Source organism: Mustela erminea, chromosome 8 (assembly GCF_009829155.1).
Source record: "Mustela erminea isolate mMusErm1 chromosome 8, mMusErm1.Pri, whole genome shotgun sequence".
Classification (NCBI taxonomy): Eukaryota; Metazoa; Chordata; class Mammalia; order Carnivora; family Mustelidae; genus Mustela; species Mustela erminea.
The window spans coordinates 70,150,274-70,176,521 of record NC_045621.1 but is presented as its reverse complement, the minus strand read 5'-3'; the positions used below and the strand labels follow the sequence as shown (position 1 = coordinate 70,176,521).

Genomic DNA, 26,248 nt, shown 5'->3' with positions numbered 1-26,248 from the left:
TTTAAAATGTAGAAAAGAATTTTAAAGGGCTGCCTAAATTCTGTTTAGTCCACAATACTTACATTAAAATGAGAAACTGTTACAGTAAATTTGACATGGATTGTTCAGTGCATACTTTTAATTTTAATCCTGTTAAACCTGAGAAAGAGAACATGATAATAATATTAGTAACATACTGCAGATGAAATAACAGTATTGATATATTTTAAAAAAGATATTATTTATTCTTTGAGAGAGAGCATGAGCACAGGCACAAGCAGGGTGGAGGGGGAGAGGAAGAGGAAGAAACAGACTCCCCGCTGAGCAGGGAGCCCAAAGTGGGGCTCCATTCCAGGACCTGGATATCATGACCTGAACTGAAGGCAAATGCTTAACCATCTGAGCCACCCAGGCACTCAATACAGTATCAATATTTTAATAAAATATGACTTCTTTACTTTATGAAAATGTAACCTATGACTCTTATACTTACCAGATATACTAGCACCTTAAATATACTGAACACGTAGATAAATGATATATTGAATATTCAAATAAAAATATCTTCTGTTTTATCCATAATCCAGTTAATTTAAATACTTTAAAATATCACAGAATGACAGCTAAGCCTAAAAAGGACATTAGATATAAATTAGCTCCATCCCGTCCCCTCATTTTATAAATGAGGAAGAACCAGAAAGAGTTAAACATTCATCTAAAAATCTAATGTAAGTAACAGAGCAAACAAATCCTGCCATTCTAGGTTCTTTTTTGTTAAGCACAAAATTAAATGTTTGAATGAAAACATAAGTGTTTTAAAAGCCTACTCATTCTTTGCCCTTTTAAATAACCAACTAAGATACTACCGTAATAATCGTCCCCAAGTGGTTAATGCCCTTCCTTACATTGAATCTGTGGCTGAAAGTCTATTGCTTTATTTCCAGCGGGTGAGAAAAGCAACACTCTCTATTCCTCATTAGATAATACAATATTAGAAAAATGAGCATCATTTTCAAGACATAGCACTTCAATCAAGTAAATAAAGAAAGCATTTTGTTATTATGAAGTCACTTCATTTACTTGTGGAAAACTATATGTTTAAAAAGGGAAACATAGTAACACTGAGTCCTATTGTTTCAAATAGTACGCTAAAAATCTCTCTTGGAAGGGGTGTGTGTGTGTGTGTGTGTGTGTGTGTGTGTATGTGGGAGTGCCCAGACTTGTACAGAAAAGAGGAAGGGAAGGAAAGAAATGTCCCCACCTGAGCCTAAGCCGGGTCTATCACTAAGATTCAGCTAGGTGCAGCCACAACTAGCAGTACAAAGCTGGTCTGTTAACCAAAGCTTGGTTGTATAATGGGAGTGTGAGTCTGCCCACAGGATTGTTAATTTCCCTCAAAGGCGCAAAATAAGCCCCAGGGGGACAGAGAGAATTACCCAGAAACTGAGGTATACTAGCAAAACACTGACGCTCTGGTACTTTAGAGAGTTTCACAAAGAGAAGAGAAAAGCACTTTTTCTCTCAACCCGACTGGACACAGAGTTCTGAATTGAAGAGCATGTGAATAAAGACGCTTTGAGACAAATTCAACTTCCCAAACTGCGAGAAGACCCAAACAAGCAAAATGACTGAGGACAAAATACTCTCCATGCCACTCTGCTTCTAATACTAAACAGATTTTTCTTTTTAAATTTAAACCATGTATCCTCTAAATTGGTGGGGGATGGAGAGTTGAGGTGGTGGTCAGGGAGAACACCAGACGCCATAGATTTTCCTGTTAGTTCTGCCGCTAAAAGGTGTACGCATTTGGGAAAATCTTTCGACCGCTGCTGAGTCTTCAATTTCTTTATCTTTAAGTTAGTGGAGTTTGGTACTCTCCTGTTCAAAATTCCATGCTTCCAGGTGGAAGGTGAAAATTTTTAATTTTAAATGTAAAACTTTCCAAGATTACAAAGGATCTCTGGGTCCCTGAATAGGCCATAATCCCCCTGGAATTCTGGGAAGCAATTTTGGTGAGTGTATATATGCACTTACGCATTTCCCAGGAAGGGGAACAGTATTTTCATCAGAGACCTAAAGGGAAATTAAGTTCCAAAAAAGGTTGAAAATCACTGGTTTGGGCAGCAAATGTTGTCTTTAGTTTCTGATTTATCTGATTGCTGAACAGATCAGCAGCAATCTACATGGTTATAAAATCTGTCCCACAAAGCCTTCTGGAGTATCTCATTTATCTTCATGAGGTGTGTGTTTGTAATTTTTCACGAGCAGAAAGGCTGCTCAAAATCAAGAGTACTTTTCATTAAAGATTGAAAATTGTGGGCATTTCAAGATTTATTTTGATATTAGTAGCTAAAGGAGAATCATTTTAGTACAGTGGAAAATTTCAAGCATACAGCATCTTACACATTTGCTTGTTCATGTTGAATTATTCTACTATTTCTTTTTTCTTGAGTTAACTGACATGAAACAAAAGGCTTGGCTCCTCCTTCCAACTGGCTTTTCTTTTTCTTCTGATGTTAGAGTCTGATGTGAAATGATGATGAATTAACTGTGGCTCTATTTGTAGTAGTAATTTTCATTTTTGTAACGATTTGATCCTCAAGATATAGTAAGTAGAAGATATTTATATAATATTCTAAAAAGAATTAGTTGAAAATTAGAAGCAGAAAATGACATTAGGGAATCTGAGGAACTGTAAGAGGAAAGATGCACGTAGGAAGACATGAGAACCAAAGAGAAAATCTACATGATTAGATGCTGCAACAGTATCCAATGCCTAAGGGAAAGAAGAAAAAGGGGGATTTTTTTTTTTTTTTTTTTTTTTTTTTTTACAGAGGGAACATGGCAACTAGAGAATATTGAATTTTTGAATACATTAAATGAAAACGACATAAACATCATAACCGAGCTTTTCAAGAACATGTTTTGGCTGATAATCTCGAGGCGTTCTATGGCTTTTCGTTAATTAAGGCAAAGACAGAGGCGAGCAGGGAACATCACAGAAAGAAGGATGTTGCCAGTGATTATCAGATAAATGCAAAAAGCTCAGGGGAGCAATCTTTTGTGGTATAGCAGAAGTGCCAAACAGTGTGAAACGCTGATTTTTCCCGAGACAATATCAAAGAGGTGTAAAGCAAGGGGAAGAAAATTAGGTTTAAGCATTGGCCTTGTATCAAATTATTTTAGGTAATCCTAACGACTCCTGATTTCCTCAGATATGACAGTCTGATCCGTACTCCCAGCGGCTCCCAAGTCCAAGTGGAAAGGAAGCCAAGAGTCAGGGTCTCTGCTCGACTCCAGGCTCCCTTTCCGAGTCCCGTAGCTTCAGGTCACCGGCTCCCGACTCTCCGTTAACCCCGAGGGCCCCGGGCGAGATATTTATCCTCAAACGAACCCGATCCCCAGGTGACCCTGCTTGGGGACTTGGATTCACGGAGCATCCTCCTGTGACTCTTCCTCTTTCGAGTAACAGCTCAGTTTTTCTCCTCTCCGCGCCTCCTCAAATCCCATTCAAGAAAAATCCCAGGGATTTCAGCTAAAACGCACACCAACCCCGCCCCCGCTGGGCTCCCGGAGGCTGTCTCCCGGGCGGCTGGGGCGGCTCCTCCCGGCCCGGGGCAGGAGGGGCGCGCGCCCCCGACCCCCGCGCGCGCCCGTTGCTATGGGAACGCACGGGGCTCCGGCGCCCGAGGCGGGAGGCACGAGGAGGCGCAGGGGCAGATCCAGTGGGAGACGCTATCGCAAGATGGCGTCTGCGAGGCCGCGGGATGCGGAGTGAGCGCGCCCCGCCGGGGGCCCCGCGAGGCTGCTCCTCTCCCCGCCGCCGCCTCCGCCGCCGCCGCCGCCACTGCGGCGCCGCCTCTCCGCCTGCCATTGCGCCGCGGCCAAGCCTCCCGCCTCGCAGGTACCGCCGCCCGCGCGCGCTCCGCGTAGTGCGCAGATGGCAGCGACAAGTGCCGGCTCGCCTAGGGCTAGCGGGTCTCCCCCGGTGCGGGTGCGCCTGACAATAACGCATAAATAACTTTTTCTTGCAGCGGCCCCCTGCAGCCCCGGCCTGCAGCCTCCCCGCGCGCCCGCGCCGCACCACGCCCCTCCGACTGCCCGCTCCCTCCGAGGTGAGAGCGCTTCGGGCAGATGCGGTGATCTCCGGCCGGCCTGGGAGGAGCGCGTGGACCGGCGGGCGGCGGCGAGCAGCTGGCGAACGCCTTTACAATGGCCCTGACCCTGTTTGGTAAGTACAGCCTTTTGCCCGCGCCCTTGCAGGTGGGCCGCGCCCCGGGGACGGAAGCCCCGGGCGCCAGGGGAAGGGTCGTAGCGCGCGGTATCGGGCGCGGGCCGGAGCGGGGGAGCTGGGGCGTCTGGGACGCCGGGCTCGGTCCCTCGCGCCTCTCCCATTGTTTCCTCTCCAGGCAGGGCCGATGGGCGTGTGCTCCCTGGCCAATTCTGGGCTGGGAGTCTGTGAGGTCCGGGGTGTTTTGTAAACGGAGGATTCTTCAAGATGCCAACTTGTGAGCGAAGTTAGCTGGTTGTTTCCAAATCTGTGCTTCTCCAGTCAGTAAATAAAGATCCTGGAAAGTTTATTTATTTTGTACAAGATGTCTGTGCATCCCCACCTCCCCGGAATTGCCAAATGCATGTGTTGAGTCTTGTTGGATTTTGGGGCGGATTTTTTGGAGACGGTATATTTCGTTGGAAAGAAGAATAACTGGTGAACTGAATATTTGTTAAAATGGAAAATGTTTGCTCTAACAAATACTAGAGCAGACAGAAGAAAGTTGGTTCCTGGAAGATAAGTGATCTCCGGAGAATAACTTTGAGTATTTTAGGAAAGAAATGTTATTTCTGTGATGTAATTACTGCAACACTATTGTTTCAGTCTTTAAGACTCAAGGTCCCCCCCCCCCCGAGTCTGTAATGACAATAGGTTGGGAAGAAGGGCTGAAAAGATACCGTGTTTCCTATTGCCAAAGCGGACTATATAGTACACATGTCCCTCCCTTTAAGAAAACTCAGTTTGTGAAAATTTAGATGTTCAAAGTAGTATGGTATGTACTGGTAGGAAACTGATAGCTAAGAGGACGGTCTTAGTAAGTTACTCAGAATATCAAGTTTCCAGTTATGTTTTAATTGCTTCATTTGATCAAGCAAGTTACAGGCATCACATACCACAAATGCTTTTTCATATAAGTTAGAATGAATTAATCTGGAGTCAAAGAGTTACATTTATTTAATCATTTTATAAATTAAATTCAGATGCAGGAAGGTTATTTTCCAAGGTCACATGACCCTTTTGTGGCAAAACTGAGCCTAGAACACAATTTGCCAGTCTGCAGTCTGGGGTATGTTTATTTTGCTGGAATACCCATAGTATTAGAAATGACATTTGGTGTTGGTTCTTCATAGGTGCTTTAAAAATGTTTCATCTTTCTCTGAAAGAAATAAAAATCTCACCATTGCTTTGCAGTACCTTATGTTTAATCTGCATCATTTAGTAGAGCACTTTTTCTTAAGTGTGGACTTTTTTTTTTGGTACAAAAGTTAAAAATGGTGGAAGACTTAGTTAGTGTTTTCTTTGGAAGAAGCATTTCTTATACTGTAGTACCTAATACATAGCACTAATATTTCCCCAGGAAAATTACCCCTTAAACTAGTTTTTCGTAGTAAGTTCATTTTCTGTTCTAAGGAGAGAGTCTGCATTTCCAGGTTTGTTTTCAAAGGTAAGGTTCATGAATCAGCCAGTTCTTGAATGTTGACATTCTCAGTGAATCAACAGATAAATTGGAGAGAAGCAGAGTAAGGAATAAGTTACTTTTAAAAGGATTCCTAAATTACTACATCTTCACTGACGTAGAGATGAGGAAAGGAAGGGCACAGGTTTGACCTCTAGATGAAGATAAAAGCAACCACTCGCACCCCTCAGAATGAACAAAGTGTCTTCAAAATTTTAGGTCAACTTGTGGGAAAATAGAATGTAATTAACAAAATCCAATTTGGTTACAATTTTTAAGAATATTTCCCTGTTATAAAGGAAAGTACACCTGTGTGCAGAGTCTATTTTTCGGTCACGATAGAGCAGTAGCTGTCGTTGAACACCGCCCATCAGTCCTCTTTGTTCAAAATTAATATTCCTTTGCCCCTAGATCCACAGATTCTGCAGTTCTATGCGAAGGGGATTTTAGAGGAATTCCCCTGTGATTCTGTCATCCTCAAATTTGAGAACCGTTGTATTAAAGATCAATACGAAATTGCTCAAATTTGCCCAGTTCAAAATGGCCTTTGTATGCATTAAGAGCAGTCCCCAACGGTTAGAAGAAATGGATTTTATTTTAGATGTAACAGTTGACCCACCAAACACATGAGGATTAAGATGCTGATCTCCTATGTAGTCCAAAATCTGTGTTAACTTTTCACTCCCCAAAAACCAAATAACCTACTGTTGATCAGAAGACTTACCAATGGTATAAACAGTTGATTACCACGTATTTTTTATGTTATATGTATCACACACTGTATTCTTACAATAAACTAGTGAAAAATGTTAAGTCATAAGGAAGAGAAAATACATTTATAAGTACTGTACTGGTTTTATTGAGAAAGATCCACGTGTAAGTATACCCATGCAGTTCAAATCTGTTTTTTCAAGAGTCAACTAGACTACCTTAAAAAAAAAAAAAAAAAAAAAAAGATTTATTTATTTATTATTTGAGAGAGAGCACATGCGCACAGCAGGGGCGGGAGGGAGCAAAGGACAAGAGGGAATCTCAAACAGATTCTCTGCTGAGCATGGAGCCCCACATGCGGCTTGATCTCACAACCCTGAGATCATGACCTGAGCGGAAATCAAGAGTCATGCTTAACTGACTAAGCCACCCAGGCGCCCCAACGGTACTACTTTTTAACTAGTTTAATCAGAAGTACCTCATAACCCTTTATAGTTCCTCTTAGTAACCAACTTAGAGCAGAGGAGCAGTGAGGTAATAAAGTTCTGTGAGATGGTAGTGAAGAGAAGATAGGAATATAAGAAACTGGATGAACCTAACTAAACAGTCATCAAAGTCAGAGCTCAATAGAGTTTCTCCCAAAGCCTTCCCAAGGCAACCAGTGCTAGGACCCTACCTTGTGTTTCATGGGTGTGGTAGTTGGTAAGGTTAGTGTCTTCAATCTACTTGAACTCCTGTAGTGGAAATACCATAAACTGAGCGAGTGGCTTACACAACAGACATCTATTTCCTGAAGTTTTGGAGGCTGGGAATTCTAAGACCAGCAAGCCAGCAGATTCATTTCCTGCTGAAATGACCTCTTTCTGGTTTGCGGACATCCATCTTTTTGCTGTATCCTCCGGTGGTGGAGAGATGGGAAACCTAGGTCTTTGGTCTCCTGCACTACCACTGATCTCATCATGAGAACCCCACCCTCACAATGTCATCTAATCTAATTTCCCTTCAAAGGCCTCATTTCCAGAGATACCATCACATTGCGTGTTAGGGCTTCAACAAAGGAATTTATTGGAGAACACAGTTGCGTGCATAGCAGCCTGCAATAGAGTCTAGGTTTTAAAAAATTTAATTTAATTTAATATAGAGAGAGAGTGCAAGTGTGGGTAGTGGAAGGTAAAGGCAGAGAGAGAATCCTAAGCAGGCTCCACGTGCAGTGTGGAAGCCAACTCGGGGCTCGATCTCACAACCCTTGCTATCATGATCAGAGCTGCAGTCAGGAAGTGGGTGCTCAACCAAACAAACTACCCAGACACCCCTATGTTCTTTTTTTTCCATCCAGGCTTTGTTTTTTATCATTGTAAAGAATGTTCTTTTTATGAGACATTGGTGAAAGTGAGCTTCATTTAAAAAAAATGAGAGCCTCTGAAATTACTCAGTACAATTTCACATTGATATACTTTTAACTTTTTGTCACCAAAGTACAGTGTAGCAACTCAAAATATTTGTCAACTTAAGCTGAAGAGTGAAACTCTTATCTCTTACCTTCACCATTATTCACCTTTGCTACTTAAAAAGATACTTTTAATGCAAATTTCTGTTTATCTGTGACAGAAGAACTAAACCCCAATCCTTCCTGATTTTATAGTCCCATTTGGGAGTTGAAAATGCACACTTTTGAAGGGTCAGGACTTTGCCAGCATTTTTCTCAACCTTGTAGATGAATATAACTTTCAGTCATCTGCATCAATACGAATAATTTTTAAATCCTCAAATCCTAAAAATTATCCAAATGTAGTTCATACTCTGCTCACTCACCTGTTGTATGTTGATGTATGTTGATCTGTTCAACATACATCTGTAGCAGTGTGCAAGAGACATGGTCCCTTTCTCCTTAGAGCTTACATTCCAGAACTATAGTGTATGTACCTAACTACTTATTTCCAATAAGACTTGTTAGAACTTCCCTGAAAAAGAAGCACATGTTCTCTAATAACTGCTGGGCTAGAAGGAAAGTCTCGAGTCATCTAATTTAGGACTTTTTAGCTTGTGTACCTAACAGAATGCCTTGAGTGGCCATACCAATAAAACCCTATTTGACAGAGCTGGATGAAAAAGCATCCTGCCAGGTTATCTTTTGGCAGGAATGTCTGTCATTTATAGCTAAATGGGGCTGTGGTTTACAGCTCAGACAAATGCTGAGACTGGGAACTCAGTTACTATCCAGCTGGGCTGGCTGAACCCTGAGTAACTCTCTTCTCTTTTGGGGTAGAACTAGCTCTGGCATGGCCCCTCTCCCTTTTCTGCTTTTTTCTTTAATTTACCAGTCACTATCGTCACTGCCATTGATGTGATCTCATAGCTAGGATTCCATGGAAACCTTTTCATTACACCACCACCTGATGCACCTGCCCTTGGGCATCTTTATAGAGATCCTTTGGAGCATTTAAATGGTAATGGTGTATTCTTTGTAATACAGTTAGGAAAATTTCTGATTTCCTATTACTGTCTTGACATTAAATTTTTTTTTTCTTTCTTTCTTAAAGTTATCTCTGCACCCATGGTGGGGCTCGAACTCACAGACCTGAGATAACAAGTTGCATGCTCCACCGACTGAGCCAGCCAAGTGCCTCTAAAATTTGTTTTTATAAAGACAAATCAGCTGCATTTTCAGTATGACTTATTTGACCAAAAGCCAATTTTATAGGAAACTCCACTTGAATACGGTCTCTGCTCACATTTTTATTTTTCAGATTTTGCTCATCAACGAATATGAGAGGGACTTACCTAATAAGTGGCAGGGTGGTCCAGTGGTGAGAACTCAGCTACTTTTCTTAGAATGTTTCCTCTTTTCAGCTGTCATTAAAATCACCATCCTTATTTAAAAAATACTTGTGCATATTCTCTCACCTGTATCAAAAACTTATTATTTCAACTTTAAAGTTTTTCTTTTAATTTGTGGTGATTTAGTGCTATGTAAGACAGATAAAAGAATTATAGTTGCTATGCCTCTGATAGTTACCATCTGTATACAGTGGAAAAGATATTGGTGATGCAGTCTTTCCAGTGACATCTGTCCCTGCAAGTAACAATCCTACTAGCATCCTAATCTTTGAAGATAGAGTGATATGCATAATAAAAATTTGACACATTTGTCAATAAGAGTTTCAGTTTCTTTATAACTGGATTTGTCTACCTTTTAAAAAAAATCACTCTTCATAAGATTTTTAGGCATATTTTTCCTTTTTTTAAAAGATTTAAAAAATTGATTCATTTGAGAGAGCAAGAGACACACACACTTACACATAGAGAATGAGTGGGGGTGGGGCAGCGGGAGAGGTAGAGAGGAAGCAGACCTCTGGCTGAGCTGGGAGCCCCCCCCCCCAACTTCTGTCTTGATCCCAGGATGCTCAGGTCAAGACCTGAGCCAAAGTCAGATGCTTAGCTTAAAGGACTGCATGACACAGGTGCCCCTAGGCATTTTTTCTTTCCTTCTTTCTTCTTTTTTTTTTTTTTTTAAGATTTTATTTATTTATTCGACAGAGACAGAGATCACAAGTAAGCAGAGAGGCAGGCAGAGAGAGAGGAGGAAGAAGGTTCTCCGCTGAGCAGAGAGCCCAAAGCGGGCTCGATCCTAGAACCCTGGGATCATGACCTGAGCCGAAGGCAGAGGCTTTAAACCACTGAGCCACCCAGGCGCTCCTAGGCATTTTTTCTTGTTTTCCCCATGAAACTTTAATAACAGATACCCTGTCTGTCTTTTTATACCGTGTGTATATCTGCTTTATGCACAAAAAGAGTAAGGTTTTTGACCACCATAAGCTAATTTTTGCTCACTTGAAGGCAATATTACCTTCAATGAGAATACATTTTTAGACTAATCTAAAATAATCATAAGAGAAATAGGCAGAAAAATACTGTTTGATCACAATACTTTGTGTGCCATCTAATAATAGTTTTGAAGGAATGACATTAGTAGAAGTTACACATTTTTCATCAGATTGGATTAACCTAAGAGTTACGTTTACTATCATTTTGAACAGCCATAACAGGGTTTTCCTTGCCAGGCTGGGGTTTGTGTAGCTTTTCTCAAAGTCCCTCTAGTAGTAATAATATCCTTTGATATGGATAATTGATGTTTATATAAAGTATCAGTAATAGCACCTTTAAAAACACTTTATTATTTGTCTGGCATATATAAACTAAATGAAGTCACTGAACTTTCTGTGCAAATCCAACTCAGGACAAGGTGTTGAGCCCAGTCTTACCAGTCATAAGTCATTCTTATAGAGAAAATGACTCCCATAAGCTTTGATTTTTATTTATTAATGTAATCCTACTATCCTTAAAACACAGAATAGGGAGGGGTGTCTGGGTGGCTTAGTTGTTAAGTGACTGACTCTTGATTTCAGCTCATTTCATGATCTCAGGGTCATGGGATCAGCCCTGCATCAGACTCCATGCTGGGTGTGGATTTTGCTTAAGATTCTCTCTTTAAAAGAAAAAAAGAAAGAAAGAAAGAAAGAAAAATAGGGAGAAACTAAGAACCGGAATGGTGTGACTGTATTCTGCACTGAAAAGTTGTATTGGGGAAAAAAAGTCTCATGAAATAGTTATAAATATACTTTCTTAATTTGTCTCTATATTTCTAAAAAACACAATGAATACTTTATGAATATATTAAAAACCACCTCCGTGTATATGTTAAAGGCTGAATTTTATGGTTTGTGAATTCTATCTCAATCAAGCTGTTATTAATTTAAAAATTACCTTGAGTGGGGATGACCAAATTGAATAGAAGAAAGATGTACTTCACTTAAACTGTAAAAAACAGAAATCACTATTTTTGAAGTAATGGTTTTATATCCAGGAATCTTTTAGAACTTTTTACATTTTTAGAAAGTTTTTTTCTTTTTGTTCTCCAAGAAACAAAAACAAAATAAAAAAATCAATAACTAGAAAGGTCCTTGCCTGTTTTGAATACTTGTTTTAAATTTAGAAAAGTAAGCACTTCTTGGAAAGAATGCAGACAGTTGAATTTGTGGGGGAGAAGGGAAGATGAGTCAGGTGCCCCCCTCCCCCTCCACCCCCCAGTGTGGCCAGCTGCTTAGTAGCCTGGCAGGGGGCCACCTCATTGTGTTTCCTCTAGCTGTACTGAAGGTTGTCCTTTCCCTTTCCACTCTGACTTTTTAACCTTCGGATTTCATTGGACCATGTCTATTTCCTGGTGTAAAACAAGTTAGAAGAAAAGATGTAGTCCAAGAAAAGTATCTCTGCATGAATAGATTTTCAGACCCAGAGACCTGACCTTTTGAAAACTGTGCTGTTCCTTTTCTTTAAACTGCTAATCTCTCTCTCTCTCTTTTTTTTTTTTAAAGTCCTGTTTATTTATTAGAGAGTGTATGCTCCCGCATGTGCACGCTGGTGGGGTGGGGAGGGTTGGAAGGAGAGGGAGAGGGAGAGAGAAACCCAAGCTGACTTGTCACTGAGCACAGAGCCCACTGTTGGGCTTGAACTCATGTCCCTAAGATCAGGGCCTGAGCCCAGTAGGTAAGTGGTGTAAATGTGTAAATATCTGCCTGACTGAAGTATTTCCTCTGCAGACCTTCCATAGTAAATGAGTTTAATACTATTATACTATAATTAAAGCATGGATACTTAGCATGTTACCTATGAGGAATAACATGGTAGATATAGATATCTTCACATAGCAAGAGAATGATTTCAATTTACGGACTCAAGATCTTCAAGTAGCAGAGCAAACATTTTGACTGAGGGAACTGCACTGTAAGAGAAGAGAAAGTGGCATGTTTTTGTTTTTGTTTTTGATTTTTAAAGATTTATTTATTTATTTGGCAGACAGAGATCACAAGTAGGCAGAGAGACAGGCAGAGAGAGAAGGGGAAGCAGGCTCCCCGCTGAGCAGAGAGCCGGACTTGGGGCTCAATCCCAGGACCCTGAGATCATGACCTGAGCCGAAGGCAGAGGCTTAACCCGCTGAGCCACCCAGGTGCCCCGAGAGTGGCGGTTTTTTTTTTGTTTTTTTTTTTTTTTATGTAGAGCTTGAGACATTACTGAGAAAGACCTGAAGGGGGCTGGGGTAGTAAGAAGAAGAACAGTGCGAAAGCCCTGGGTTTTGGGGATTTGGGCGGGAATGGATAGAACCATAGGGTGAGAGAAGGAAGCAGCAACAGGAGGTGTTTCCTACTTTTTCTGAGGATAGCTCTGAGGTTTGGGATGGGTGGTCTTTTGTGATTTGTTTAGTCATCTGTTCAAGGAATTGAGGACCTAAAATGTGCCAGGTATGTCTTAGTTCCTGTCCTCAAGGAATTTATGTTTGCAATGGAGGGAAACAGACAATAAAAAATGTACGGTGTGGGGCGCCTGGGTGGTGCAGTTGGCTAAGCACCCGACTCTTGGTTTCAGCTCAGGTCGTGATCTCAGGGTCATGACCTGGAGCCCCGCATCGACTCATGCTCAGCACGGAGTCTGCTTGAGAGTCTTCCTTTCCCTCTCCCTCTGCCCCTCTTGCACGCCCATGCATGCACACTCTCTTTTCCTCTCTCTCTAAAATAAATAAATCTTTAAAAAAATGTATAGTGTGCCTGGTGGCTAGTGCTATGAAGAAGTATAAAGCAGGGTGAGGAGATGGGGCCCGCGACGTGGCAGCGTGGTCAGGGAAGGCTTCAGAGTTGAGGTGGATTTTAAGGAGAGACGTGAAGGACATGAGGGAATGAGTCCTGTGAAGTGGGGGCGTCGCCTCATGGAACAGGCTCTGAGGTGGGGATGTGCTTGACAGTTTTGAGGAACAGAAAGAAGGGCAATGAGCTGGAGCAGAGTAAGTCAGGGGAAAGTGGTGGGAGAGGAGACAGAGAGGTCCCGGGGAATGGAGGAGTGTTGGGGTCACAGATTATACCTTATAAACCATGGGAAGGATCAGATTTTACTCTGCAAGATGGGAAGCTTGTGGAGTGTGTAGTATAGAGGAAAGGGCTTAGATTTTGGTGTGCAAGGGCTATGTTTAATCCTTTCTCTGCCAAGTGTCTGCTATATGTTCTAGTCTCATTTTTCTTATATATAAACATGGGCTATTAATTCCCTTCTTCCATCTGTGCAGAAATAGATGAGATCATGTGTGTAAGGTTCCTAATACAGTGGTGAAGATACATAGTAGCTAATATTGTCACTGATATTGTTATTATTGATATTAATAAAGATCCAAGATAGCAATTGTTTTCTTTCTTTTTTTTTTTTTAAAGATTTTATTGTTGGAGAGAGAGAGCGCACGCTCAAGAGAGAGCATGAGTGGGGTGAGGGGCAGAGGGAGAAGCAGGCTGAGTAGGGAACCTGTTGTGGGGGTCCGTCCTGATCCCTGGGATCGTGACCAGAGCTGAAGGCAGACGCTTAATCAACTGAGCCTCCCAGGTGCCACAGCAGTTGTTTTCACGTCTGTTGACCTACATGAGAAAGTGGTTCTGCAGTATTACTGCTTATGTATGTAGTTAAATATATGGCACGTGCCATTTTAGTATTTGTCTGAGGATGCTCTGGTAGAGACCTAGTTCAGGATTATACACTGAATACCAGATAGACTTTGGTATTGGATAGACTTTGGTATTGGTCTATTTGGATAGACCAGAGATAGACTTTGGTCACTGGGCGGCTCAGTCGGTTAAGTGTCTGCCTTTGGCTCAAGTCATGATCTCAGGGTTGTGGGATCAAGCCCCATGTTGGGCTCCCTGCTCAGTGGGGAGTCTGCTTCTCCCTCTCCTTCTGCCCTTTCCCACAAGGGCAGAAGCCCACTTGCATATGTGCTCTTTCTGCTTTCTCTCTCTCTCTCCCTCCCTCTTAAAGAAATAAATAAAATCTTTTTAAAAATACCAGATAGACTTCCAAAAGTGCTAGACAATTTATACCTCCTACTGTACTTTGAAATGTGAAATATACTGACCAGTAAACAGTGCTTCTTCTTTGGGTGGTAATCCAGACCACAATCAGATCTAGCGCCTGCCCTCTTAGTGCTTGAAATATATTAAGGGATGGAGCGCCTGGGTGGCTCAGTGGGTGAAGTGGCTGCCTTCAGCTCAGGTCATGATCCCAGGGTCATGGGATAGAGTCCTGCATCGGGCTCCCTGTTCAGTGGGGAGCTTTCTTCTCCCTCACCCTCTGCCTTGTGCTTGCTCTCTTTCTCTCTTGTGCTCTCTCTCTCTCTCTCAAATAAACAAATAAAATCTTTAAAAAATATATATTAAGGCCTGTAAGCTCAGTGTTTGGTATGTCATAGGTACTCCGTCCAGGTTTACTGAGCAAATAAGTGAATGAAAGAGGAATAAGTATAATTTAATAATGACCTTCATCTGTATACTTATCCTTTGAACAACGTTGAATCAGTTTGTTTATTTTTTTAAAAGATTTATTTATTTTTTGGAGGAAAAGGGATAGAGCATCTTGAGCAGAATCCCTGCTGAAGGCAGAGCCTGATGTGGGGCTTGATCCCATGACCCTGAGATCAGGTGAAGTGAAGAGCTAGACATTTAACCAACTGAGCCACCCAGGTGCCCCACCTTGAATCAGTTGGAATATTTGCTTTCATTTATTTATCTTTTTTTCTTTCTTTATTGTTTTGGATTATTCTTAATATGTTAGAGTCCGTACTTGGGAATTTAAACTTGCCTCTTAGAATTTGGTTAGTCTAACAGTTAGACTAGGAGTTTCTTACTCCTCCAGCCCATCACCATTAAGATTAAGTCCAAATTCCCCAGTTTGCATATAAGGCTTCTAGGATAGGACTCCTGCTTATATGTCTGGCCTCATCTCTTACTGTCTCCTCCTCAGAGGCTGTGCTTCAGCCATACTGAACTACTTGATGTTTCCAGAAGAGACTGCACTCAGTGTGCCTTTAGCACAGTCATTTCCCAAGCCCTCCTTTGTGCTCACTCACCTCTGCACATCTTGCAAAACTCACTAGAATAGTCTCTTCTAAGTAGTCTTCCTTTGTTTTACACCTTTTCTGCATCCACCGTACCCAAAACACCTACGTTTTAGTGGTGATACTGTGGTTAGTGGATGCCTAATCTTGTCTTCCCTTTTGGATGAAGTTCCCTAACACGAAAGCTCTGGATTTCTTGTTTGTATCCTTAACCTTAACAGTGTCTGATGCAGCCCAGCTACTCAATACATGCTCAAATGAATGTTGCATATTACAGTAGGCTGCTTTGTGTCTTAAATTTGGAAGTTAATTTTAATGCCTAAATCCATATGATATGCACCCTCTGCTGTTCGTTTCTTTGGGAGTTAATTTTAAGGTCTAAATCCATGTGATATACACCCTCTTCTGTTCGTTTCTTTTTGTTCATTTGCTAATTTTTTTTTTTAACGGTGTAAAAGTGCCATTATGTCATCCCTTGGTTCCATACTCTGGTATGGATTTCCCAAGTGGAAGCTCACAAGGGCTTGAGTAAAATGGAAATCTCTCTGGGAGCAGATTCTTTGAGGTTTAACTATATTATTACTAACCATCAGCAGATGTTTCTGAATTATTTGGCATAATTAGATAACAAATTCCAGTTCATTAAACTATTGTTCCTTTTCATTTCAATAGTACAAAGGAATTTTACATAAATTAGCTTGGTTTGTTCACGTTTTACCCTCATGGTAGGGAACATAATCAAATTGAATAGGAATTCAGTATGAAAATGGCTAACTTAACTTTTTAGAAAGGTCTGAAAATGAAAGCGTATAGTCTTTCTCCCATAATAATAAATCTGCATTCTACATAAGCATTCCTATTAATTGTCATAGGTTTATTAGAAGAGTAGATACAAACAATAGTCCAAACATTCATATTTTTAAATGGATAAAAGGAAAATTTTATTTGTCATTTATGAACACCTCTCATTGTTCCAGAAAGAAATGAGGTGGTTTACAAAAAAGCATAATGCAAGAGGATTGAAAACAATAAACATAGGAATTTGTTTTTCTCTGTCTTGTTTCATTAGTTTCCTCCTCTCCCCTGTATCGGCTCCCTTACATTACAGCCGTGCTCTCCTAGTCAGTGTGAGGAAGCCTTTCCTCGACTGTGGGACCCAGCACGAGTGTTAGCGCTCCACCCTTTAGCAGAGTGATATAGAAAGAACATTATGCCCCACAGCCTCTTCCCACACAGCTGCTTCCTCCTTAACCCTGTCTGCACCGTAGCTTCTCAGCCAGTGTTTGGTTGTAATAGTTTGGTGTTTGGGAATGGCATTCGACCCTGGTGAAAAGAAAGGTGGGCAGCTCTGAAGGCACAGCAATTTCTGACGCTTGTTTAAAGAACAAGGAAGACTTAGGACTGTCGCGATAGGTGTCGAGAGATGGGCCTTACCTCTGAATCTGAGAACAGGGGAGGATTTGTAGCCGAGGAGCAGGAGCCAAGCGTGTCAGGGGATGGAAAACGACTAAGAGGAGACAAGGTAGGGGGAATTCTTGCTATACTGACCCAACAGGATTCTCAGGGAGGGCAGGCGGGGGTGATGAGATATCAGGGGTCGGGGGCGAGGAATTTGATCAGATATCAAAGGGACGAGAATTCTCTCTCAACTGAGTTAGCAGATATCTTGCTCAAATGGCTGTGCAGGCCCGGCGCGGCCTGGACACAAGGCTGAGGCTAGTCAAGAAGAGGGCTTGGAGGAGCCTGACTCGGGTTTGGTCAAGGAAAGCCTCCTATCACAGCTGCCACCTCATGTTCAGCTTCTGTCTGGCCCGAAGTGGTTTTGTCAGTGAGCAGCCAGTAATCCGTGGCTTCCCCTCAGTCCTCATCTTTGATCTTTCTGAACTCTTCATGATTTTGACTACCTCTTTCTTCTTGAGAACTTTTTCTGTTGTCCTTCAAGACACTGTGTTCTCCTGCTACTCCTTTTCTTCCCTTTCACTCTTCCTCAATTTCCTCTGTTTGCTGCCTGAAATGTCTGCTTTGCAAGAACTGGCCTCCCTTTCTCACTAGGGAGTCTTCAGGCTTCAACCGTGCGCTCTGGGTGGGTGATTCCCAAGTCTCCTGGCACCCCGCCTCCAAATCTCTTATGTGCTCCAGACGGCACATTGCTGGTGCCAACGCCTTAGCTTTCCTTCTTCTGTCCTTCCTCCCTCACCTCCGTACCCAGTCAGCTGCCAGCTTGTGCCCATTCTGCTTTGCTTTGTCTTCCCCGTCTCTTCCCTTGTCTGTGTTTCCAGTGCTTGCTCTGTCCTTCCTTTAGTACTGTAGTTGGGACCGCCTTCCTGCTGCCACCCATTCCAAAGGAATGCCTGGTCTTCTGAATTCCTTATCATTTTTTAAAAGATTATATTTATTTATTTTTTTAAAAGATTTTATTTATTTATTTGACAGACAGAGATCACAAAAGAAGCAGGCAGAGAGAGAGAGGAGGAAGCAGGCTCCCCGCTGAGCAGAGAGCCTGATGCAGGGCTTGATCCCAGGACCCTGAGATCATGACCTGAGCTGAAGGCAGAGGCTTTAACCCACTGAGCCACCCAGGTGCCCCAGGAATTCCTTATCATTTTATCTTTAGATCTCCTGTTACATCTGCCAGTGTGTTCCTTTCATAGTAGTTATGTATCTTTCTATCTTTCTAGGCTGCTGGTGTCTGTAAGGTAACATCCATTCTTTCTTACTTTGTACTCACAGTGCTTAGCATAGTGCTTCACACGAAGTAGGTGCTCAAGAAATAATTAAGTGAGGGGCACCTGGGTGTCTCTCTACACCCACTCTACACCCACTGTGGGGCTTAAAGCAGAGATCAAGAGTCGCCTGTTCTACGGACTGAGCCAGCCAGGCGCCCCGGTCCCTCTGGAGTTTAACAATTCCAGGATAGAAACAGAGCACTCATTAATTTTTCCTCTAACTTTACAACATGCCAATCAAGTTAGCAGTAGTAAACATATCTCAAAATCTCTTATTGTTTTTGTTGTCTAATTATCTTCAGTCTTTAAAGGAAGACATATGTGTATATTTCTGCAATATTGTTGCATGTCAAGGGCAGGACATATCATTTGCTTAGGGATTGGTTGCTTTTGTCAGCCTAACTTTTTTGAAAAGTTTTTGGTGAAATTCTGGTTGGATTTATACTGCTTTACATTCTGTACCAAAAAAAAAAAAAAATCTCTTTATTCTTCTTCCAACTTTCAAAGCAGAGGAGAAGGAACACTAAACAGGATCTGCAAACACAGGGCTTCTTAATCCAGGTTCGTTGTTGGTCCTTTTAGTGTTGCTGGGTGTCCAGTATCCCCTGGAAACCAAACCTCCTCCTGGACAGACCAGACTAAATGTGAGGGGAATGTTGGGTACCTCTGGTTTGATATCTCTTCTCTGTTCATTTAGATATTTTCAGGCTCTTAGCAAGGAGGTGGTGAAGGGATGCCCTTCTTTGTTCCAGCCTCCCTTAGACCTTGGTGGGTTAGCCAGGTTCATAGGATATCTGCATCTTAGTCCTCTGTTTACAGAATGGCTCATGAAGTGTCTTTAAGTTGCTGGACAGAAGGCACAAAGCAGTGGATTAAAAAAGCTCATGCAAGTGACTGTTTTTTAGAATGTGCTGAAACTCAAACAGAAAGATGAAGTCAGTGATTTATGGTACATTTCACATATTGCGAATAATATTTTTATTTAATTGTGGGAAAAAAAAAGTGGGCAAAATTGACTTTGCCACTCCCAGAAGTTGTTTTTGGTGATATCGCCTATTTAAGGCTTTGGATGGCATTTGTTAATATACTTAGGTTTGGATGTTGTTAAGGATGCTCATTATATATCTTTGCAAAATATACAGTTCAACATAAGAGCCACAAAAACAAGTCACTTTTTTTTTTTAGTCCATCACAATATTTAGAAGTTGACCAGACACTCTGAGTTACTTTCCTTGAATGACAAGTTATTCTCAGCTTGTCCATTCACTCTTTTAGTCGAAATTAAAAGGATAAATTATTTCAAAAGACCCAAGAAAAAGGAACAAGAAGGATTAATAATACAGTAATAGAAAGAAGGAATCAGAGATCCCTATACAATAGAGAGACTTGAAGAATACTTAGAGGCCTGTCATCCTGCATTTTTCAGACAGATGGCTCTGCAGTTCTCTGGAGGGGCCCAAGCCTCCTTCCTGTGCCACCCCCTTCCCTGCTGTTCTCGGTCTCTCCAGACAGGGGAGCTCTTGCTCTCTCTCTTTTACGGTCCCTCAATTCCTCCCTCCTTGCCTTCTCTCTCTCTCTCTCTCTCTGTCTCTCTCTCTCTCTCTCTCTCTCTCTCGACGGAAAGGAGGGAGCAGAGACGGCACACAGTTCTCAGAACTTATTCTTGGGGCGAAACCTCCTTCAGCTCAATTCCACTCTTCTAATCAAAACTTTATTCCTTTCATCTTGTTTTTCAAGTATAATAATTGACGTTAAGAAAACAGGCATTTCAAAATTAGAAAACAGTTTTTAGAAATAATTTTGACTTAATTAAAATTTAATGAAAGTTTCAATAGAAAATATCCAATATTTTCAGCTTATAATAGGCTATTTTCTGTTACCAAGGGAAGAAGGAAAATTAAAGTATGTTAAGTATATTAATATTAAAATGTTCCAAGATAGTTTTTTCACTAGTAAAATTACATTTAAAATAAGCATACAGTTTTAATGTGTTGCTTACTGTATATTTTCGGCTGCTATTATTAGATGGCAAGGTATAATTTTTTATAAGTTGACATTTATTTTAAAATTTAAACAGAAGGCTTATGGAAATATAATTAAACTGCATTTACGTAACAATTCCTAGATTAAGAGACTAAGAATTTATAATAGGTGAGTTTCATCTAAATTTTTTTAATTGAGAAAATGCAGCCACTTTTAATAATAAATACCATCAAGTAGCACTTTTTAAAAACTTTGATTTTAAGGAAGACTTAGGAATGGTAATATAAATTGATGTGAATGAAGTCTGTTACTTTAAACTCTCATGTTTTATATTTCAAATTTATTTTCTTAGGTTACATCTATCTCAGACTTCCTAATTAAAAAAATCTCAAATTTTTTCCTGATTACCAAAACCCCCCACAAAACTTGTATGAACTGGTATGTTTAACAGTGTATTATCACTTTACATACTTTCTCTTTTCTAAAGAATTCAAACCAGAGAGGAAGTTTAATAAGCTTCAAATTTTATTTTCCAGTGCCTTATTATAAAAAGATTCACAGCCCCTGAGAAAGCCTCTATGGAAATATTATCTAGCATATTGCCGCAAGGCAACTAAATATATTGTGGTGGTTACGTTATAAAAAAAAAATCACTTATAAAACTCAAATAAGAAAAAAAATCATTAGCAACACTAGCAAAATGGTATGCTGTGGTCTAATTTTATTAAAGCAGATGTGGGAGGCTATAAAAATTAAAAATGCTATCAAATCTTAAATCAACCCAGACTTTACCAAAGTAATGTTCTACACTATCTTCCCCAAGTATATAGTCTTTTTCCCCTCCCATAAAGAAAAGGTCGAACCATAACACAGATCTCCCTAGTTCTTCCTACCACTAGTAGGCTTGGGTTTCCCTTTGCAAAGCAGAAAACTCTCTCAAAGCTTTGCATCTCAGAGCTTTGTTTAAAAAAAAAAAAAAAAGATGAATAGGGGCACCTGGGTGGCTCAGTGGGTTAAGCCTCTGCCTTCAGCTCAGGTCATGATCTCCAGGTTCTGGGATCAAGCCCCACATTGGGCTCTCTGCTTAGTGGGGAGCCTGCTTCCCCCTATCTCTCTGCCTGCCTCTCTGCCTACTTGTGATCTCTTTCTCTGTCAAATAAATAAATAAATAAATAAAGCTATCTAAAAAAAAAAAAAGATGAGTAATCTGCAGATCTCCAGGCATTGCTGCCTCATCAACCAACAGCAGAACTGGAATTAAGCACCTTTCACCTAGAAAACTGGGGGAGAGTCCTTAAGCAGATAGCATTGCTCCATAGCATGAGCTTGGATGTCATTATGTAACCCCCCCCCCAAAAAAAAAGAGTACCAGGAAAAATCCTGAAGGAAAAATGAAGGAAGCCAGAAAGAAAAAATGTAAATGTAAGAAAAAATGTAAACCAAGGCCTACAACTCAGATACCTGCAGTGGGCCTAGGTAGCAGACAAGAGGAGATATTGAGGAATTTCCTAATTTTAAATGTTGGTATTTCATTTTGGCCTTAAAAAAAAAACCACTGGGAGACAAAGATAACACATCTTGTGGGCTTGTGGTGAGGCAACTCTACACTCTTTGAAAATGTAGAATATTAATATTTCTTCATCAATAATATATAAAATAATAAAATCATACTATTTCTAAAGTCTAAAGAGAATCATGTAAACATGACTTTGGGGACATTTCCTTTCCTGTTTGTCTTTTTTTTTTTTTTTCCATATATTATGAACCTCAACTCCTAACTTGATTTGTAAACTTTTACTTAAAAGGCACACGTACATGTGTGCACACACACACACAGTAGATTTATTAGTTCCACTGAATTTTCCAATTCCTGCTAACTTTTTTGATTTAGCCCTTATTAACAACAAAAGGCCTCTGTTCTATGACTTGGCTACATTACAAAATGAGAAAACTCATTCTAATGTCTCTATTGCCTAGATGCTTTTATAATTCATTTGGTATATAGATTCCCAAGCTTCATTATTGTATAATATATCTCTGCAGCCTTAACTCCTAAGGATGTTGTAAAGATAAAATGTGATGGTTTGGCTTTCAATACATCAAGTGCTTTAGAAGAAAGCTCTTACCCAAGTCTACAAATATACTTTATTACAGTTAATTGGTATTTGGAGCCCAGTTAATTGGTATTAATACTTTGATTTAAATTAAAGTAACGTTTTGAATATAGAGAATATTGTATTGAATAAGTCTAAAAATTTGCTTCTGGAACTGTACTGTTGAATACAGTAAAAATATTTCCTAGGGAGCCCACGAGATGGCGCTTGCCAGCCTGTTTCCTCTGTTTTTCCTTAGCTTAAGGAAATTCGGCAGTATAATAGGAAGGAACATCTCACTATTTAACTGTTAGAGTTTAGGTTTACAGAAAGCTTGACTCCAAAATTGATGAGCTTCAGTTTAACATTTTGAAAGGTGTTCATTTATATTACAGCAGTTAAAAGTCTTTGTTGAAGATTTTAAGGGTATTTCAAAAACACTGGGATCTGTGTAATATGTAGGACTGTCTTCATTCATTCCATTTGCCTGTGAACACTTATTTTTAAAGAACATACATGATTGGGGTATCTGGGTATCTGGGTGGCTCAGCTGGTTAGTTACATGTCTACCTTAGGCTTGGATCCTAATCCCAGGGTCCTGGGATCAAGCCCTGCCTCGGGTTCCCAGCTCAGCAGAAGAGCCCGCTTCTCCCTCTTTCCCCCCTCTCTTGTGCTCTCTTTCTCTCAAATAAATAAATAAAGTCTTCAAAAAAAAAAGAAAAAGGATACATATGGTTAATGAGATGTAGTTTTTATGTGTAGCCCCAAAACATTTAAAATACTGACATTTATAAAGACCTGGCCATTAGTAATTGTTCTAAAATAATTGTTCTGTTGTTTGTTTCAAATCACGAAGGTATACTTGGAATATAGTTTAGAATTTCTAATCAAGAATGAGATTTAATAAGTAGAACAGTAATGAAGGGCAACAGGAATCCACCCAATCATAATATGGATTACATAAGTCTTCCTTTTTACCCATGCTTATTTAACATTTAATTAACACTATTTTACATGACTACTGTTCACTTTAACATCGTTGTTAGAGAAGGGAATGATAGTGAAATTATGTTGAGGTTGCTAATGGAAGTCTTATATGTTTTTATTGTTTTCTGAAATCCTGATCATAATTTCAATGAAAAGAGCTATATTCATAAAAGAAAAAGACAGGAAAGTATATCCAGTAAAATTTAGAGCTAATTAGGTTTAGGACTATAGCATTCCATAGGCCTGATTTTTCTCAGTCTCATGGTAAAAGTGAGCAAGCAATAGAGTCCAAGGGGTATTAGGGAATAAGAACAATAAAAGGAACTTTCTGTTGAAAATGAAGTCATACTTTTTGAAAATTAAATTGAAGCTTAAAACCAAATATTTTAGATGGTTGTGAAAGTAGTCATTTCTTTCACCATTCTTAGGAAGGTTTGGGAAGAAGGAATCTATTATATATGAAGAAAGAATCACTAACGTTTTCTTTTTTTAAGCAATTACTGTATGTGCTGGCTGCTCAGCTTGCATAATAAATATGTTCCGTGGGTAGGCTGCACACTGAACCCGCTCCTTTGTTAGCTTGCCCTTTTCTGTATCAAGGGTGTAGTGTTCAGTTTCTTATTGCCATCATTTCCATCATGCTGTTTGGCATGGGGTCTGCTTTAAATGGGCTTATAATACACCATCATTGAATTTATGTGAGCATTGAATTTAAGCTCACTTAGTCTCTGAGCAAAGGAACTTCTTGAAACATGGGTCAGAGCAATGTAATAGAGAAGCAGATGAACCCCCCAGCGCACAGTGCTGATTCATTCATCCGCTGGCATCTCTGAATCCTGAGATCTCAAGATTTTATTTTTAAAGTGCTTTGATTTTCCATGGATAAAATGAAAATTGCATTTTCAAATGTGCCCCTTTCCGGTGTTAAGAAAACAAAATTCAGCTGAGTAAGTTTGAAGACCTACTTGGTTTTATTCTAAGATTCATGAATCAGTATCCCATCTAGCAAATACAAAGGAGCACCAAAGGGCTGCAGGAGAGGGAAGATATTAAAGGCAGAAAGGGATAGGAACAGGAAGTCATAAATGGAGGAAAAAAAGAGGATTGTTTTGGGCAAGGTTACCTCTCTGGGAGACATAGGGGCTCTCAGATGGATTACCTCACTTGTGCTGATCAGGAAATTCCGGACTGATAACCCATCAAGATATTCTGTGGGAAGGTTGAAACTGCAGTTATGTTAGGCATTAAGCCTCAGTTTGGTGATGTGGACTTAGCACAAGCAACTCCCTTTTGGGCCTGTTGGGATTTTAAAAAAATATCAGGTTTTTTTTTTTTTTTTTTTCCCCTAGAATTCTATAAAATTTCTGAAAACGAAAAAAAAAATCCAGTGGAATTCTTTTCTTCTGTCTTTAGAGTCCTAGTACATGTTTGAGAACAGAAGAAATTTAAATAGCTTAAGCTGAAATATGTTCTTTGTGGGTCTTTTCCATCGTTTTCAGAAACTGTAGATATGTATGTAATTGTCAAGGAAAGGATTCGCCTTTTTAGCTGGTCACCTGATTGCCTAGCTTCTTCTGAATGCATGAGTTCTAAAGTTGGATTTAGACTTAGATACATTTTAGTTATTTCTTCTTCCTTCCTTAAACTGTGGAATGCTCAATTTACCTCCCTTAGATTTTTTGGCATATAACAAGCACTATTTGAGATAATTATTGCACCTTCCTCAGACTTGATAATTAGAACTACTGATGTTAAAGGAAGAACAGTGGCATTGTGAGGAGCCGTATTTATTTATTCCTCAAGGAATTTTTTTTTCATTTTTAAAGTGTAACATATAGCAGAAAAATGCAAAATACATAGGCATGTTTAAATAAAATACATAAATAAACAAATACGTGAAATACAGAAGTCCTAAGCTTGAACACTTACCACAAAATGAACACACCAATGTCACTAGTGCTCTTGTCAAGAAATGAACATTACTAAGAATCTAGGTAGACATCCCTCCCCACCCTCCAGCTCCTTCCAGTCTGACTTGACTCATCCTGCCTCCCCAGTTTATCACTTCCCTGACATCTAACAGTAGAGACTGGCTTTGCCCACATTTTTTTAAGGGTTCTCCCCCCCCGCCCCGGTCTCTTTCTGGTGGTGGTGATGAAATGCTTTTTTATATTGAAGTCCTTAGTTGAATATACTTCAACCAAGGAAAATGCTTCTGAATCTTACTGGAGGGGATGTGTATATGTAAGAGAACATTGTATTCTTAAAATACTTGTTTAGTGATAATTTAAGACAGAATTTCCTGGTATAAAACTATTTTAAACTCCTGAGAGATTGCAGTAACAGGTGAAGGTATGAGATGTTGCCTATAGGAAAAGTGACGCACAGCAAGGAACATAATCTTACACTTGTTTTCACGCTTGCCATTAAGGGCAGAGGAGAATACATATGTGAGACTAAAAATGCTGGTGGACATTTCTGTGTCATAAATTGATATAACTATAAGCATGATATTTCTTCTAGCTAAATGTTATCTTAAAAATTAGGGACTTTTGGGGGGTCCCTGGATGGCTTAGTGGGTTAAGCCTCTTCCTTCACTCGGGTCATAATCTCAGGGTCCTGGGATTGAGCCCCACGTCGGGCTCTCTGCTCGGCGGGGAGCCTGCTTTTCCCTTCTCTCTATGCCTGTCTCTCTGCCTACTTGTGATCTCTCTCTGCCTATCTATGATCTCTGTCTGTCAAATAAATAAATAAAATATTTTAAAAAAATTAGGGACTTTTGGAGGGCACCTGGGTGGCTCAATGGGTTAAGCCTCTGCCTTCAGTCATGATCTCAGGGTGCTGGGATTGAGCCCCGCATCCGGCTCTCTGCTCAGCAGGGAGCCTGCTTCCCCCTCTCTCTCTGCCTGCCTCTCTGTCTACTTGTGATATCTCTGTCAAATAAAAATTAGGGACTTTTTATGTTCTCCTTAATTTATCCATTTTGAATGTTCTTCCATATTAGAAAAGAAATATTTATTATTGCTTTCCTTAGTTAATAGACAAAATGCTGATGCACTGTCCCTTTTGGATAACTGCATTAAATGAAAGAGTGTTCAGATTCATATACATGTATTC

At 40.2% G+C, this 26,248-nt stretch overlaps 1 protein-coding gene across 2 annotated transcripts in view; it reads left to right on the top strand.

Annotated features, from left to right (window-relative positions):
• The first annotated feature begins 3,941 nt into the window (after nt 1–3,941).
• CHN1 (chimerin 1) overlaps nt 3,942–26,248 on the top strand; it is a 207,795-nt gene continuing 185,488 nt past the window's right edge. The window contains exon 1 of one of the 2 annotated variants that reach the window (XM_032355997.1): nt 3,942–4,210. In XM_032355997.1, the coding sequence (XP_032211888.1) occupies nt 4,192–4,210 (19 nt within the window). In that variant the 5' untranslated portion in view covers nt 3,942–4,191. The remainder of the gene's footprint in view (nt 4,211–26,248) is intronic. The other variant, XM_032355998.1, reaches the window with a different exon arrangement.